At 45.9% G+C, this 17811-nt stretch overlaps 1 protein-coding gene across 1 annotated transcript in view; it reads left to right on the top strand.

Moving 5' to 3' along the window:
* The first annotated feature begins 1041 nt into the window (after positions 1 to 1041).
* The window catches only part of LOC144100451 (acetylgalactosaminyl-O-glycosyl-glycoprotein beta-1,3-N-acetylglucosaminyltransferase-like), a 119432-nt gene continuing 102662 nt past the window's right edge, over positions 1042 to 17811 (top strand). The window contains exon 1 of the mRNA XM_077633405.1: positions 1042 to 1744. Within this exon, the coding sequence (XP_077489531.1) occupies positions 1175 to 1744 (570 nt within the window). The 5' untranslated portion in view covers positions 1042 to 1174. The remainder of the gene's footprint in view (positions 1745 to 17811) is intronic.

Here is a 17811-nt window from a genome sequence, read left to right on the forward strand (position 1 = left end):
CGCCGCGACTCATTGCAAGTGTAGAGTGAGAGCCTACTGCTCCGGCCACTCGATTTCCGGGTGTAACCGGTCCAAAAACTCTGCCTCCATCAAATGCTGTTTCGGCGTAAGGGACGAAGCAAGGGTCAAACCGGCTGTGAGAATGATGTCTTACGGCTGGTGGAGACCTGGATCGTACTGTGAAGGGATTTCGTCTAATTTAATTTGTTAGTCCCTCAATGTTTCCAACGCAATAAATGAAAAGTACGTACAGGTTGGGGTGTATGCAAAACAGAATAAAAAATGATTGAAAAACAAAAATTCAGCACAGTAACATTCCATCTAAAAGTAAGAAACAGGTTATAGTGGTGGAAATTAAAAGGTTTAGATTTGCTCTCTCTGAATTACGCCGTTGACGCCGCAAGGCGTGAATGGTGTCAATTTTATTCCGCCATTAACCACAAAGCGGTACGCTAAATTTCTGAAGCAGTTTTGATTGCAAAACGAGAGAATGAATGTGTTAGCCTTCGATTCCATTGTGCAATACTGATATTTATTTCTTGATATACTTTTTATCTTCGCATGTCTTCTTAGTCTCTTGGCTGTCTGGGCGAGGCGCACAAGGGATAATTTTGTTATTTTTATGTATAAATTCTCTGCGAGATGAAAAAGCTTTTGCAGCTAGTGAGCGTCTGTTTGTCGCTCAATTTGCTTCTTTGTGCTCCGTGCGCATTTTTTTGCTTTTTTAACGACAATAGAACCACAGCAATACCCAGAAGTAAGAAGACGACGACTGGAAGGCACAGCAGATTAAATTCTTTTGAAATTCTTCGAGCCCTTCTTTTCTCACCGAAATGCTGTCTGTTATTTTACTTTCAATATTCTTCTGGCGTTTTTATTGATGCATTTTTTTCAAAATTCACGCTTGGTGTTACAATTTTGTCGTAATCTCCTATGAAAATTTTCTTGTTTATGCCACTACACCTTGGCCAATCCTCCCGTGTGGGTATGTGCCATGTATTAAGATGAGGAAGAAGAAAAGGAATAAGATTCAGCCATTAAGCCTGTGGACATCATCGTCATAAGCAGCAGAGACATCGCATTCTGTGGACACGTTCCTCGTCATATTCACGTTGCCGTCAAGCGCAAGCTATCTTCATTCAACCCCCTGAGTGTGAAAACGCCTGGTGTCACAATGGAGTGTCTAAAGGTGTTACTTGCGACGCTCGTCGCAGTCAATCTGTGCGCTTATGTATTTCTGGCTTGGTACATGTGGGATCCCCAGATAGTGGCGGCACCAGCAGGTCCCCGTGAGACCATGCGGCATGCGGACTGGGCCCACGAGGAAGTCGACGGCCGAATGGTGGAGCGCTCGTCCGAGCCTCGTCTCACGTCGCGAGGGGGCTGGGCGGTGATCGAACGCTGTCGCCACCCCTTAAGTGTGCTGTTGCTCGTGTACACCGCACCGGCAGGCCGCAGCCGTCGAGCTGTGTTCAGGGACACGCTGATGGAGGAGGTGGCTGCGCAGCGATTCAACTGGACCGCGGTGTTCTTCACTGGACGACGCCCAGCGGAGCCTAATGTGGACGTCTGGCTGGACCTAGAGGTGGACACGACGGGAGACCTGGTGGTGTTCCCGTTTGAGGACACCTTCGCCGTCATGTCAATCAAGTTCGTGGCCGCAATGCGTTGGGCAGCAGAAAACTGCCCTGGGGTCCAGCACGTGGTCAAGATGGACGACGACGTCCTCATCCAGCCGTTTCAGGTGCAGTTCACGCTAAGTCGATTTTGTGCGTGTCCGTGGTGATTTCACGGCGAAAGCTGTTGAGCGTACCATTCCATGTTCCGAGGTGGCGCCGACTACGTTCTGGTATCAACGCACCACGCTGAGAGGGCAAGTGCAGTATGGTCATGCATGATGTCGCTCCAGCGCGCCCTTCTGAGTGGCATAAAAGCAGCGGCGTTACTTGACACCAAATTGATATCAGGGGCTTTCTACGATAGAAGAAAAATTAGAAAGAAAAAGAAAAAAACACCTGAATGGTTACCGCGTGACTCAGGGGCAGCCGTCAGCATGGCTTGTTCAGGATATGTCGAGGTAGAGAATACGAGAACGGCTTCGTATCTCTATAGGTCTAGAGACCTCTTTCTAGTTTTCCACGCAGAGTAGTTTTCGACTGGCTCTCCTCTCCTGTCCACCGCTCTCATGTATGACTCTCTCCTCGCTCGCCGCGTTTCGCAGCAGGTGCATTGAGCTATGGAAAGGAAAATTATTGCCGTAACATTAAGGGACCGGAAGAGATGAGATTGGGTCAGGGGTCAAACTCGAGCTAATGGCATCATAGCCGAAATAAAGCACAAGAAATAGATGTCAGCGGTGTATGTGCTGTTATGGCAAGATTTTGTTTTTGAAAAAGTAATTCAGCACATTGAAAATGTTGTGAGGATTTGCGGTGTACTCCAATTTTTATTCAAGCAGACGCATGTTACATGTGTACAGCATGAAGGTGATGAGCGCATGCACATTCATGACGCCAGCAAAAAAAAAATCTAGTAGATCATATTCACACTATTCATCAGATGATTGAAAAATGCGCAGAATGTAACCAAGCGTTACAAATAGCGTTCATTGGCTACGAGAAAGCATTTGACTCAGTGGGAACCTCTGATTCCGGAATCAGGATGTAGAAGACCATTATGTAAAAATACTCAAAGGTATATATAGCAACAGCACAGCTACCATAGCCATCCATAAAGTAAGCAATAAAATTCCAATAATGAAGGGCGCCAGGCAGGGAGACACGATCTCGCCAATGCTATCCACCGCCTGTTTAGAGGAGGTGTTCCGAGGCCTGGATTGGGAACAGTTGGGTATAAGTGTTCATTGAGAGTAATTTTAGTGCGACGCAGAGTAATTATTTAAGTAATCTGCGATTCGGTGAAGACTTTGCCTTGCAAGAGATCAGCTGCAAAGCATAACCGAAGAGCAGAACGATAGGTCTTAAAAGTAACATGTAGAAAACCGAAGAAATTTTTAACAGTCTCGCAAGGAAACAGCAGTTCACAGTTTGTGGCCGAGTGCTGGAAGAGGGCAAGGAAATACGTCTACATAGGGCAGGTTGTGCCCGCTTCTCAGGGTGGTGAGAGGGAAATAACTAGATGAATAAGAATGGGATGGAGCGCATATGGCAGGTTCTCTGAGATCTTGAATGGCAGTTTACCAATGTCCCTCAAAAGAAAAGTATACAGCATTAATCTTATCGGTACTCACCTATGGGACAAAAGCGTGGAGCCTAACGAAAAGGGTTGAACTTAAGGACAACGCAGTCAGCTTTGCAAAAAAAAATGATAGGTGTAACGTTAAGAGTCCGGATGCGGGCACAGTGGGAGAGGAAACAAACGCGGGTTAATCGCATCCTTGTCGAAATCCAGAGGAAGAAATGGGCTTGGGCAGGGCATGTGATGCGAAGGCAAGATAACAACCGGTAGTCTTTGATCATAACGGAGTGGATTCGAAGAGAAGGCAAGCGTAGCGGGGGCTGTCAGAAAGACAGGTGCGCGGATGAAGTTACGAAGTTTTGGTGAATACAGTGTCCGCAGCTGGCAAAAGACAGGGATGACATGACATGGGAGAGGCTTCTGCCCTGCAGTGGGCGTCATTAGGTTGATGATGATATGATGAAATTAAATAGAGAAGACTGCATATTATCGCCTAATTATCTCAATTCACTGGCTCGCAGAGACACTAATGTCGCGCTGACGCACGTGTCGCCTGTTTCCTTGAAAAAAACAAACGGATCTGACAGTTCGCTACTTAATCTGTCCTCAATCCACGGTAAAACAGCGCGGAAAAACACGAGGACGCAACAAACACGACGACACGAGCGCTGACTTTCAACTGGTGATTTATTACGCATGTGTGTACATATACTATTCCCGCCAAACACTAAACAGAACAAAAAATACTCGAGAAATATTGCGTCACCACTGAACATCTTAAATCTACCTTGCTGCAAAAACATGTCCAAACAGGTGATTTAGTCGTTAGCCAGTGATAATGTGGGCTTGCTAATGCATGCTGCACCCCTCTTGTCAATGTGATATGCCTCTACTAGTTCCCTTACTATCTGATCTCTATATTTGAAGATGACGGATGTCTGATGAAGCAACGGGACGCACGTCTGCTTATGTTGCCTAGTAGTAACCAATTTGCTCAGCTTTCCGTATTTCTATCTGTCCTCACTTCTGCTCCAAATTTTGATTCCCTCAATTCGCGGCTCACAGTTACGATCGTTTTCAGCTTTTCAAGAGCGGAATTTGGCGGCTATATTCGGGTGCGCGAGTGAAATCTTACAAAGTTGTAGTTCATCTTCCGTGGCAAGTTCATTTACACAGCGGCCACTTTGGCGGACATACAATTTGCCTCATGACAGCGGGATCTTATAGACCGCGCCCTTGTCACAACTTTGCGTACGGCTTTGCGTGTTCCATTCCAGAGCTGCAACTACGGACCTCTGGGCACACCTTGGTCCGTTTGCCTGGCGCAGAAAGTGCTACCACCGCGCCGTACTTGTTGCCAACTCTTTTCAGGTTGTTGGATACTCTATGGATGTACGACGTTATAATCGGTCTGGCGCTGCTACGTTCCTGTCTCCGTGTTTTCGTTGCTCTCCCCAGGATAATTTTAAGAGTGCCGAAGTCACGGCTGCCGATACGTGGTCAGCGAAACCTGCTTGGCGCAGTTCAGCTAGCTCTCCCTGAAAGCTCGCGTGCGTCATATAAGGGCATGACTTGAGGATACTTGAGCTCCAAGCCCGTAATTAGAGGAGACATTTGTACTCGAAATATATCGTATATATATATATGTGTCATATGTGTGTCGTTCAAGCGAATCTGTGGAATATCTCATATGTGTGTCCATATACGTCATACGTATCCTCTTATGTCATACACGCCATATATATCTCGTACACTAATCTTAGGAAAGGAAAACGCCGGGCTGGAAGTAAAAAGGAGTGAACCATAGAATAGCTGCCATTCAAGATAAAGGACTAAAAAAATAAAAAAGTGGAAGGGCCACAAAGAAAGCATGCACCGCAACAAGATTCGAACCATATTCCTGGAGATCTACAGATCACTACACTAACCAGAACACCACGACTAATAACATGCTACTAACTGCCATCCTCTCCGTCCAACTAATCAGTGTGTGTTCCTTGGCTTAATTCTGAATTCTGGTTTAAAATCTGGCCGGCACATAGAGGCATTACAGAAAAAGACTTCATTTGTAATTAGAGTTTTGCGAAAAGTTCGTCGTTTCTTTAACTTGCGTACTTTAATCACTATCTACTAAGTGTTTATTCATCGCCATCTATATTATTGCATTACTTCTCGGGGCTGACATACCATTCCCATTTACCGCCTCTTCAACTTATTCAGTACCGAGCTGTCAGAATTCTGACATCGAATAACCGGTATTTTCCCACATTACCTTTGTAAAACGAGCTTAACATACTAAATATTAATAATCTCCTTAAGTTCAATGTTGGTGTATTTGGTTTTAGAGCAGTTAATGATCATAATCTTCTGATATTCATACTCTTGAAGGACATCAAGAATTCAAGTGCTCTCAAATCGGCATATTTTTTTGCTTCCGAAAGTTCGCACTAACTTCGGAATTCATACAGTTGAATATTCCTTCGTCAATCTTCGGAATTCATTGCCTTTGGATATTAAAACAGCTCTGTCTTTGTCATCATTTAAATGCCAACTTAATATGTTTCTTTCCAACAGCTAGGCTAACTGTTTTTTGGTTTCCAACTGTTTTGTGCATACTTCATTGTGTTTCCTCTGTGGTTTTGCGTATCAGTAATCAATTTTATCTAACATGTTATAGTGTTTACCTGATATTTAACTCATTATTGTTCGCGGTTGCTACTGCTAAAAAATGTCATTAGCTTATCCATTTCATTATAAGGGGTCCCATTACAGCATATTGCACTGGGACCTCTTTCTGTTTGATCATTCAGTCTATGCATGCCTTTCTCTTGAGTTTTAAGAGATAAACTGAACTTCAAACTTAAAAATATATATCAGAGGGCAAAGAATCCTTATTGGCTTTAGGGCTGCAAAACTAGGAGACACTTCAACATCAAGCTCGAAGAAAGATGTGTTTGCTTGTGTTACCGCCCTAGAGCCGAGTAAGATTTTTTGCCCTCTGCTTCGGCCAGGTGAAAAACTCTCAAGAGAGCTACAGTGACCATTCCGCTGGAATCCACCCTCATCAAGTCATGCCCTTGTATGATGCACGCGAGCTTTCAAGGTAGGGTAGCTAAAAAGCGCCAAGCAGGGTTCTATGAATATGAATTGGCAGCCGTCGCCAAGGCACTCTTACAAAACATTGAGGAGAAACCGAAGAAAACACGGAGGCAGGAACGTAGGAGCGCCAGACCAGTGGTATTCTCGCACATCCATAGGGTGTCTCACTACCTGAAAAGGGTTGGCATGAAGTACGGCGTACCGATGACTCTTTCAGCGCCAGGAAAATTGAGCAAGATGTGTCCCAAGGCAGCGTGGTCTATGAGGTTCCCCTTTCATGTGGGAAATTGTATGTCGGGAAAACTAACTGCTATGTCAACGAACGTGCCACGAAGCATGAACGATTACTAGATAACATGTCGTACTCGTACTCGAATCTACCCGCCCATACCCGCCCTTGCAAAGATGAAAATGATCATAACTGTGAGCCACGACTTGAGGGAATCGAAATTCTAGTCGAAGTAAGGACTGGATTCTGAGAAGCGTTTTGTAGCGATAGCTACATTACGGTAGAATTTCGGGCCTTCAGCGTGGCGGCGCCAACCCGCTGTCACTTGGTTAGTCACGGGGTGCGGAGCAGCTGCCGGCGGCGAGGCGCCTTGGCTGATCACGTGGTTCGTCACCTGGTTGGTCACGTGACCAGCCACGTGGTGCGAAGCAGCTGATGGTACCGGCGGCGCGGCACGCCGGCGAAACCGAGCTGCCACGGCTGTGCGCACGCGCCACTTCAAGTGGGACGAAGATGAACAAGGAACGTCCAGCGAAACGGAGCGGAGCGACGAAATACTGACTTTGACATTCAAATGAGCAATTTCCAGTCGGCCTGCTGTAGCTATCGCGCCATTCCAGGTTTAACCAGAGCTAAACCACCGCCAATTGTTTCTCAAGGAAAGATTCGACACGTGCGTCAGCATCACACCAATCTCCTTGCGTGCCAGTGAGTTGAGATAATTAAATAGGCAATAATATGCAATAGGCTCTCTTTAATCTATGGGTTCAGTACCTTCATTCCGTTTGAATGTTACGTGTCTGCTTCCGTCAAAATAGTTGGAATACAGCGCCTGTGCCGCCGTGTTCTTTCTTTGTCGTCGTCTTGAAATTTAGCGCTGCATTGCTTTTTCAAAAACAATGCATAACCAACTACACTCGCAACGAGTTTTGTTTACGTAATATATTCGTTAATCCGATAAGAATCAAGCTTAGCCGTCGGCGCAAGAAAGGCAGATGGTCGGACGAGATCAGGAAGTTTGCAGGGATTCTTTGGTCCCAGCTGGCACATCGCAAGGTTAATTAGAGACATATGGGAGAGGCCTTGTCTTGCAGTGTGTGTTGTTAGGCTGATGAAGATGTTCATCGGTCCTCCCAGCCTAAGCGCTGTGACATCGCAATTTATATCCGCTAGTTCGCCGAACAGCACGGCTTGGCTAGTCCAACTGGATAAGACTCTGATTAATATAGGTTTTCAGGTTCGGTTGCAGACTTGGTTCTAAATTCCTTTTTTTCTGGTGAAGAATTGCGCAGCGCCAGTGTTCGAAACGCGGTCCTCTTGAACGCAATGCGAATGCTGGGTCTTTACGCCAAGACTGCAACGAGAGAAATAATGCTCTCAATTTTCGACAACCTCGCGTACGCTCATTTGTTGAGGTGCCTAGGGGGCGGTGCACAGAAAACAGTTGGCATTAAGTTTCGATGGTAGTGAAACAGCCATATTTCTCGTCTGGGTGGCTGATCGCAGCTTATAGTGCGCAGTGCAAACATAATCATCATCAGCCTGATTACACGCAATGTAGCACAAAGAAGTCTCATACATCACTCCAGTTAGCCGCCCGGCTTACTCAGTTGTTATGGTGCTTGGCTGCTGACCCGAAAGACGTGATGCCGGCCGCAGCGGCCGCGTTTTGCTAGAAACCCGTTTGCTTTGCGATGCCAGTGCACGCTAAAAAGCCACAGATCGTCGTAACTACCCATAATCCTCCACTTGGGAGTCACTCGTAGCCAGAGTTGCTTTCCGACATTAATCCCTGTAAACGAAGCCAAACCTAACCAATCCATATGCGTCAAATTAACTGCGCCACCTACTAACCACCGCAAACTTATCAATCTCATCCGCCACCTAACTTTCTGCCGTCCCTGCTAAGCTTGCCTTCTCTTGGAATCCAGTCTGTTACCCTTAACGACCATCAGTTGTCTTGCATTCGCATTACATGCACTGTCCAAGCTTATTTCTTATTGATTTCGACTGGGATGCTATTAACCGTCGTCAACATACGGAAAAAAAACGGCGGGGCAAAATTCACCACCGCTTAACCTTGCTGGGTAATTCCTACGACTCAGCGAGAGCTTCCCCGTTCACCAATCACCAGTCTTTTGTGTCACCTCCCAGCAACTAGCTGCGTCATGGTTTCACAGCCCCAAGTAACGGCTAAGCAAGAACTACAGCGTCATCGCGCTTTAAAATTATAGATTCCATAATTTTGCTAGCGTATTTATTTACAAATAACGCTTTAGCAACTATTATGCGCTGATCCCTTCATCGTCCTCTCCCTACGATGAATAAATAATTTAAAATTGAACTTCTTCTCGGCGGTCTTTAAGCGATTGCATAAACTACAGCGCATAAGTCAGAATGAACTAATATGAAGCGACACACACAGCGCTGAAATGACGGATGAATTCTTAAGGAAATTAAAGGAATATTGCGCAACAACCTTACATGGCACAAGATAACGCTAAGATCACTAAATATACGACCTGCTTACTCTAGGCAACGGAGGCTTATTCCCACTGCAAAAGATAGTAACTAGATGCAGTTGGCAATGGGAGGAGGCTTCTAAACTCTGCGCCGGAGTGCTGGAGGTTTGACATTTTTTTTTGCAGTTTTTACTTTTGTACCGCATGCATACATAATTTTCCTTCGGGAGGTGCATACGCAACAAACGCTATAAACACCTAAACACGATGAACAATTTACATATGTCTACGAACATGCTAGGACGACAATTTCCGTACGAGAATAGGATCTGCCAGGTGCCGAATATTTTTGTCGGCATCACTAGCACCATTAGTATGTACACATGCATAGTGTACGCACATATATTGAAAAATTTGGGTATTGATATTGATGAATTTAGACATAAGCTTGTTATATACACTAGAGCACCACACTGACGCATGTACACTGTAATATATACATGCATGCACCGCTATCGGCGCAGAGGTGCACCTATCCTGCCCTAACGTGGAGATTTAAAACCTTCGCAACCTCTAGAAGTTCACATTTTTTTAACATAAAATTTCTTTCTGTTAAAAAAATCTGTGCTGCATGGTTTTATCAGCATACAGAGCCTCTAAAAGGCAGCGCGCTAGACGAAAGCGTACTTCCATTTCACTCCTATGTCAGCTACATCGCGTTTAGAGCGTAATCTCTTTCGCGTGAATTGCTAGTGAAGCTTTACTGAGGCAAGACAGACTGGCCTTTGAGATATGGTATGCTCGCGCTCGCGTTGGATGCTGTGTTTGTAGTTCAGCATGCTTACTCGTTTTGGGTAATACTACAGCTGAAAACCTACGCAAAACTCACTGTAAGGCAGAAAAGACTGTCCGCGCGGTGTGAAATTCCTTGTATTTAGAACACGCGGCTACTCTTTTTGAAAAGCACAGAATCAGTCGATTCCAGGATTAGTACACTTACACACTATTATATTTTTATAAGATAGCGATTCATGGCAGATTACATGTTTTTCTCGACATCGCACAACCTGAACGCATCCCCAACAACATAACATTTTCTCTATCAACCACGTTGGCACGTTCGTTTTTCGCGCACACAGTACGGGCGGAAGAGAATTTAGCGTACATTGCCAACAATATTAAACCACTATGGCACACTAAAGATTGACATCCCAACGTTAACAACTTAGATATAAGAAGTTTATTTAGACAATAAAAGTGAAAATAACAAGCCTCTCTTTGTGTATACGTGTGTTGGTGAAGATTTCGTAATTCTCCCATGTGTGGTATTTCTATCATATTACCAGCTTTTGCAGCGATGCAGCGATTGTGTACAGGCAGAGCGTCCGCCTCGCGTGCAACAGGACCGGGGCTCGAATCCCGGTTCCGCGCATTTCTCCACCGAGTTAGGAAAGAATATAAAACCACCACTTGTTGATGAAAATGCAAATCCAGGCCTGGGGCGCGGTATGGTCTCGATGACCGGAACCGACTACGCACTCCCTCACCAAAACAGGATTTGGCCAAACTGGTGTAGTAATACCATGTAGTACATGGCGAGAACTTTAAAGGAACCAATCAATTAACCCTCGGCCCTTAGTTCCCAGAGACTGCAGAGCATCTGAGCAATGCGGCGTTCAGACCTATGACGCAGCGGAGGGTGCTAAGAAACTCTGGCTCCAGACAGGCCGCCATTGGAATCTGAACCTGGCAGTATTTAACGCTAGAGCCTTATCAAGTGAGCTAGGGCTAGCAGTGTTGTTCGAGGAACTAGCGGGAATTAAATTGGATGTGATAGGGCTTAGTGAAGTTCGAAGGATAGGAGAGGCCTAACTATTGTACACTAGTATGGGAGACGGCTACTAAAATGAACGTTAGTACACTTCTGCGGGTAGAAAAAAAGCCATACGTTGTAAGAGCAATGTACCATATATACATCCTCCAGCCGAGCTATTTCGCGAGCATCATATAAGTAACACTTAGTCTCTTTATAGTTACTGCGTCCTCTACCACATTCATTTTGCTAATGAAAAGTATAGACAATTTCTAATGATGTCCTCAGGTGCAGCGTTACGCTGCAATACTTCTCGGACACGTACCCCTGAAAATTGGGCGATTCCACACCACTGAACCAATTACCTTCTGCAGTCAATAAGCTACACAATGCCAATGTTGCTATATAAGTGCGATGTATTCAGTCTTTTTAATGCTGTAATAACACGCCAAGCTTTGCGTTCAATGTTTATAGACAGAAATGAAATCAAATCAGATCAAAATTTATTCATCTTTGTTTAGCAAATGAGTTTTTCCTGTCCAACCTAAGCACAGCGTCCTCTTTGGTTGTTCAGGGGGTACGGCGATTCACCGAATGTGTACAAACAATTACACACAAAACAATAACAGGCACACTAGTCGTGGCTACTGCGATTTTATGGAGGAAAAACGCTAAGGTGCCCGGTTGCTGTGCGATGTATGCGTATTATGCAAACAATTATGTATACATATTGAGCAAATAGGAATACAACTCGAAAAAACAGGAATGAACAGAGCACATCATAAGAGCTTGAAATGGGCCATATCTAAACAAATCGAAAATCTGAAGTAAAACTGGCAAAGTAGAATACAGCATGCAAGATTCTATCAGTGATTTATCTGAAAGACTGAGCACTATTTTCTTATTGGTTGGGTGTTGCTTTTACTAAAGCCTATGCCTTCCGCATAGGGATGACCGACACCCCAACCTGTGACCACTGCGGCCATGAAGAATCAATTGGCCATATATTGTGCTCCTGCCCGCAGTACAGTCCACAGAGGGCATGTCTTAGCCGCGAACTTGACCAACTGGACGACCAAGCGCTATCCGAAAAAAGAATTCTACAACATCGAAAGGACCTACCGTCGCAGAAGACGGCCGTGCCAGCGCTTTTGCGCTTCTTACAATCTACCGGCCTGTGTGAAATACTAACTGGAACGCCTTGTGTGTGTGTGTCTCCATGTGTGCATGTTCCTTTTTTTTGCGTTTTCCTTTCTGTCATCTGTCTAACCCCTAGCGCCCATCCCCAGTGTAGGGTAGCAAACCGGAGACTCACATCTGGTTAATCTCCCTGCGTTTCCTTTTCATTCTCTCTCTCTTATTGCTTTAGTCATTTTACGTTTAGTTTTGAAAATGCAAAAACTCTTCACCAAGTTCATTGAATATTTGCGGCACATAAAATCTCCTTATCTTTATCCCGTATTGTGCAAAGCGTCGTGCCTTAATATTAGTTTCTATTTTTCTTAAGCTAGCGTTTTTCTTGACGGACATTTTTAAAGCATTTGTAAAGTAATGAGGGGTAAGCACTGTGTAATAAATAGTTGCCGCATTTCTAGTACGCCTAGTCTATTGTATTTTTACTCCTTAATTAACCTTCTCCAGCATAGTACCATAAGTTATACTTTTTACAGTTTTTTAATTCTACGATTTATGGCTCCCATTTTGTGATGAGAGCAAGTTACATACAATGTTATGCCGCAGGTTATAATATATTCAGACAGCGCCTTGAATATGATGCGCCTTAGGTGCATCGAAATCTTACCTCCGAGGTTGCACATCATCGCGGACACGGCTCTAAGCCTGCTACATATATACTGCACATGATTATTCCGTGTTACGAGCTCATCAAGTATTATTCCGACACATATAATCGAAGGTGGAAATGGTATGACATTACATGTGCATGGATCACAATGTGACTGATTCAGGAGCATTCGCTTGTGCCAGTTTCTAAAGCAGTGAAGCTTCGTTTTCTGTCGATTTAAATATATTGAATTTTAGACAAGCCAGTCTATCACCTTGCGCATAACCTGTTCAAACCCTTTCCTCCCAGAATGAAGATCAGTGGGTTCTTGTGCTAGTGCTGTGGCATCTGCATACCAAATAATTCTTGAGGTTAATTTCAGGAAACCGACTTCAGAAACGTGCATATGGAATAGTAATGGGCCCGGTGTACTTCCTTTAGGAACACCAAATTTAATCGCCTTAAATTGAATGTATTTATCATCAATTCTAACACACTGTGATCTGTCTGTGAAATATCCCTGAAAGAAATGATGAAATCGTACCCTGAATCCCATGTTTTGCAACTTTTGCAAAATAAATGCGTGATCATTAGTATCGAAGGAATTTGATATTTATAAAAATAGTGCTAATGTAAGGTGATTGTTTTCTCATAAGAGCAAGGTTCCGGGCTACTTGGTAATGCCTTTATACTCACAACTGCGTTTTTATTCTGATGAAGAGACGCTTAAATAGAAGACATGAGAGGGTGGGTAACAGGGCTGCTGCAGCGATAACCTGCAAACACTGTAGTCGCTTCACAAGATGGCAAAAAACAGGAACAAAACAATAAGTAAGCGGTAAAAAGGCTTTGTAAACAGCCGAGAAAAGTTGGTCAGGTAACAATAACAAAAACAAAACAAGTGAAAAATTACCCAAAAGGGTGGGGAATGCGTTAAAACCATAAAGGACAGAGAGGAAAATATACAAGTGAATACATAAAAATGAAGAAGGTAAAAGCTTTAAAAACGTGCCCCAATGGGGGGAATGAAAAGCGTCAAAATCTTGCACGACGCTGCGGAAGATAAAATAAGACAAAGGCAGTACCAAGAAAGGATCATTGAATCATTCAGCTGTATGTGGCACAAAAGAAAAGAAAGACAAGGAGAGGGACGGAGTGCTCACGCATTGTTCACCGGCATGATGGCTTCTGAGGGCTTCGACCATTTCCCTCGTCAACCTATCTCGTCCTCGGCCGATAGTGGTGCAGCGATTAAAGTCTTGGGTGCAGATACTTTCATGGCTGTTTTCTGTGATTTTGCACTTCTTACAGTGCTCAGCTAGGTGCCCAGAAGTGGCTATACGTTTAACATTGTTTTGATGTTCTTATAGACAGACATTGATACAACATCCCGTTTGACCGATATACCTCTTCCCGCGTGACACTGGAACGGAGTAAATTATTCCTGAATCACAGGGGACATATTGGTCAGTGTGTGCCACCCTCGTGTGCGTCGTTTCTTTGTGTGTCCGTGGTTTATCGTGCTGTTTCTTCGTTCAGATTGTTTTTTCTTGCGGTGTTAATGTAATGCGAGAATTCTTCTAAGGGAGTGGTTGTATTCCGGTCCTTTGTGAAGCTATATTGTACTGGGTTCTTAAAAAATATTTCTCGCAAGAACACTGCATAACAGTTGCCACGTGTTTTTCCAGAATGTGCGCAAAATCAGATATAATAGAAATCGGCCTGTAGTCTGTGCACTCATTTTTCTTTCCGCTTTTATACATACAAAATACCGCCTACATAAACGCATAAAATGCCGCACCTGATGAGCAGCCCCGGCGACGAAACTGACAGCGCCGACCTTACCGCACTTCCGCCGCAAATGCCGAAAGAGACGAGCAACCCGGACGCCGTTGTTAGCACTGACCTCGCCCATTGCATTGATGGGCTGGAGGTACACACTCTGGTGGATACTGGGCCGGATTTTTCAATTATTAGCCGAAAACTGGATGACAGGCTGCGCAAAGTAAAAACCGAATGGACTAGGCCAGTAATAAGAAGTGCTGGGGGTCAGCTACTGGCACCGACTGGGAACTGCACTGCCTGGATAGGAATAGGAAACTCAGTTTTCGTTGGTGGCTTCGTTATTCTCTCTGACTGTTGCAAAGACCTCATCTTGGGAATGGACGTTCGGAGCCTTCATGGCGCTGTTATTAGCTTTCGGGACAACGACGTTGCCTTCACTAAAAATCATGGAGACCTTGGTTTATATGAAAGTGCCCTTATGACTTTACGCGTCGCCAATGAGACGGTGACATTACCTCCGCGATAATGAACTCTTGTTTAAGTGAAGTGCGGCGTGGCGCATACCGGCGATGGCGCCGCCGAACGAGCAGTCACAGTGATACTCAGCCGAGGTGTTTCTATAGCTCGAGGGCCAGGCAGTTTGGCCAATGGGCACACTGAGCGTCAACAAATTCCGAAAGGCGCAACCGTGGCCTTTTTTGACAGCTTCCCAAGTGCGTAGGACTGTTTTGTGCTGCAACACGAAGGATCAGTTAGCAAGGCACACGGCATCATCGTCGATGTGAGCCCAAATTTGTCGTCTTCAAAACGGGAACGCCTTTTGTATCTCATAGATCACTTTGGAGACTGTTTTTCTTCATAAACGCGGATCGGCCATACGCCTTTGGTCAAAATCGAATTATCACGGATGACGCGATTCGCCCGTTTCGACAAAATCCTTGCCGTGTGGCCCCGAAACGGCACAAAGCCATTCAACGTCACGCGGCCGAAATTCATGGAGCCGACGTTATTCAGCCGTCATAGAGTCCCTGGGCTTCTCTCGTGGTACTTGTTAAAAAAACGGACCGAAATTAAGCTTACGATATTGCGTTGACTACTTCAAGCTCAACCACGCGACCAAAAAGGATGTGTACCCCCTCCCTCGCATCGATGGTTCCCTTGATCGGCTATGAAATGCACGTTACTTCTCATCAATGGATTCGAAAGTGGATATTGGCAGATGAAGTAGATGAGAGGGATCGGGAGAAGAGAGCATTTGTTACTCCCGACAGATTGTATGAGTTTAAGGTTATTTCATTCGGTTTATGCTCGGCACCAGCAAAATTTCAGACTCTGATAGACACTGTGCTTTCGGGACTCAAGTGGCAAACATGCCTGGTATATCTTGACGACGTGATCGTGTTTCCAGCCACCTTCTAGGAGCATCTACGCCCTTTGAGCTGCCGCGGTGGCTGAGTGGTTATGGCGCTCGGCTGCTGGCACGAAAGACGCGGGTTCGATCCCAGCCGCAGCGGTAGAATTTCGACGGAGGCGAAATTCTAGAGGCCCGTGTGCTGTGCGATGTCAGTGCGCGTTAAAGAACCCTAGGTGGTTGAAATTTCCGGAGCCCTTCACTACGGCATCTCCCATAGCCTTAGTCGCTTTGGGACGTTAAACCCTCATAACGCGAACCATGTACGCCGTTTGCTGGCTCTCTTTCAGGCCATACGATCGGCGGGCCTCACACTAAAACTCGAGAAGTGCCACTTCGGTATCGAGGAGCTGCAATTCTTAGGACACGTAGTTAGCCAAGAAGGTGTCCGGCCTGATCCCGGAAAGCTCTCCGCAGTCGCCAAGTTCCACACACCTACGGACAAAAAGACGTTGCGGTGCTTCCTGAGGCTTTGCGCCAATTACTGCCGATTTATTTCAGGCTTCTCACGAATTGCCTGGCCATTAACTTTACAAACACGCGACAACGCTGTCTTTCGCTCGGGTTAAGAAGAGTACCAAGCTTTTAATGAGCTCCGAAGACGTCAACGGACACCACCTGTCCTGGCGCACTTTGATGACGACGCCCCTACCCTGCTTCATACCGATGCGAGCAATGCGTGTTTAAGTGCTCTATTGGTGCAGCGCCAGGATGCTGTGGAAAAAGTGACTGCTTATGCCAGCAGGGCTCTGTATAAAGCAGAAACGAACTGCTCGGCAATAGAAAAAGAATGCCTTGCAGTGGTATGGGCGGTTATAAAATTCCGCCCCTACTTGTACGCTCGCCCCTTTCAATTCGTTAGCGACCATCACTCTCTCTGTTGGCTGACGAACTTAAAGGACCCTTCAGGGAGACTCGCGTGTTGGAGCCTTCGGTTACCAGAGTTTGACATGACGGTTATTTGCAAGTCCCGAAAGAAGCATGCGGATGCTGACTGTCTTTCGCGAGCACCGGTCGAACCCTCCACCTTGACCGATGAAGACACTGCTTTTTTAGGAGACATCGATGACGCAATTGCGGCTGTGCCTAAGATTTTCACACGCAGCCTCTCTTGATTCTTTCTTCAAAACGACGTACTTTACAGGAAGAACTACCGTTCTGAGGAGAACAGTCATCTACTCGTCGTCCCAACAGCTCTCCGTACGGAAGTCTTGCAGTGTTGTGCTCACGCTTCCTTCCTGCTGTTGAGTTTGGCGAAGTTGGGCATGGGGATGATTGCCTGAAGACCACCATGAGTGTGGGTGAGCCCTCTGGGGGAGACGTGGCTGCAGGAATGCCGGAAGCACCGACGATAATAGCACCCCACGTGTTCGAACAAGAATGCCGGAAGCAGCGCCGACCATAGCGTCCCCACGTATTCGTTCAGGAATGCCGGAAGCAGCGACGACCAAAGCGTCCTCACGTATTCGTTCCGGTCCTCAGACGACGAAGTGCGGGATCAGTGTGGTCCCCTTCGGTCACGCTTGGGTTGAACAATTGCCCAAGTGCCGCGCCTTCGACAGAGGTTCCGCGTTCCGGTCATCAGTACAAGATCTTTCAACCCCTGCTGGGAGACAGCCTGCATTCCTGTGTCATGCAGGCGCCTTCCGGGTCAACATGGGCGCGGTCCGGACACACGTGCACGCCCACCTGGAGGCCGCGTGGATGACAACGTGACCGGGCCCTGTTCCCTTTCCCTCGACCCAGCTGCGATACAACATCAGAACAGCCCTGCCGTGGGTGGTACCATCAGTGCCATCGCGTGATTGGACATAATTCTTCCAACTATACACCCCAGCTAGGGATCTGGGGAATACGAAGAGTTTTGAAGGAGCTGCTGGTTTGGTACCAGAGGAGAGCCCCCTCTTGAGAGATACCAGAGACTCCCGACTGCTAAGAAGCTCTCTTTACTGAGGAGCCCTCTCAGTTGCCCGTACTTGTACATTATGTAAATAGCCCTTGTATAAAGTTTTCCAAGTTTTCTTCCTCCGA

The sequence above is a fragment of the Amblyomma americanum genome, chromosome 8, assembly GCF_052857255.1.
Source record: "Amblyomma americanum isolate KBUSLIRL-KWMA chromosome 8, ASM5285725v1, whole genome shotgun sequence".
Classification (NCBI taxonomy): domain Eukaryota; kingdom Metazoa; phylum Arthropoda; class Arachnida; order Ixodida; family Ixodidae; genus Amblyomma; species Amblyomma americanum.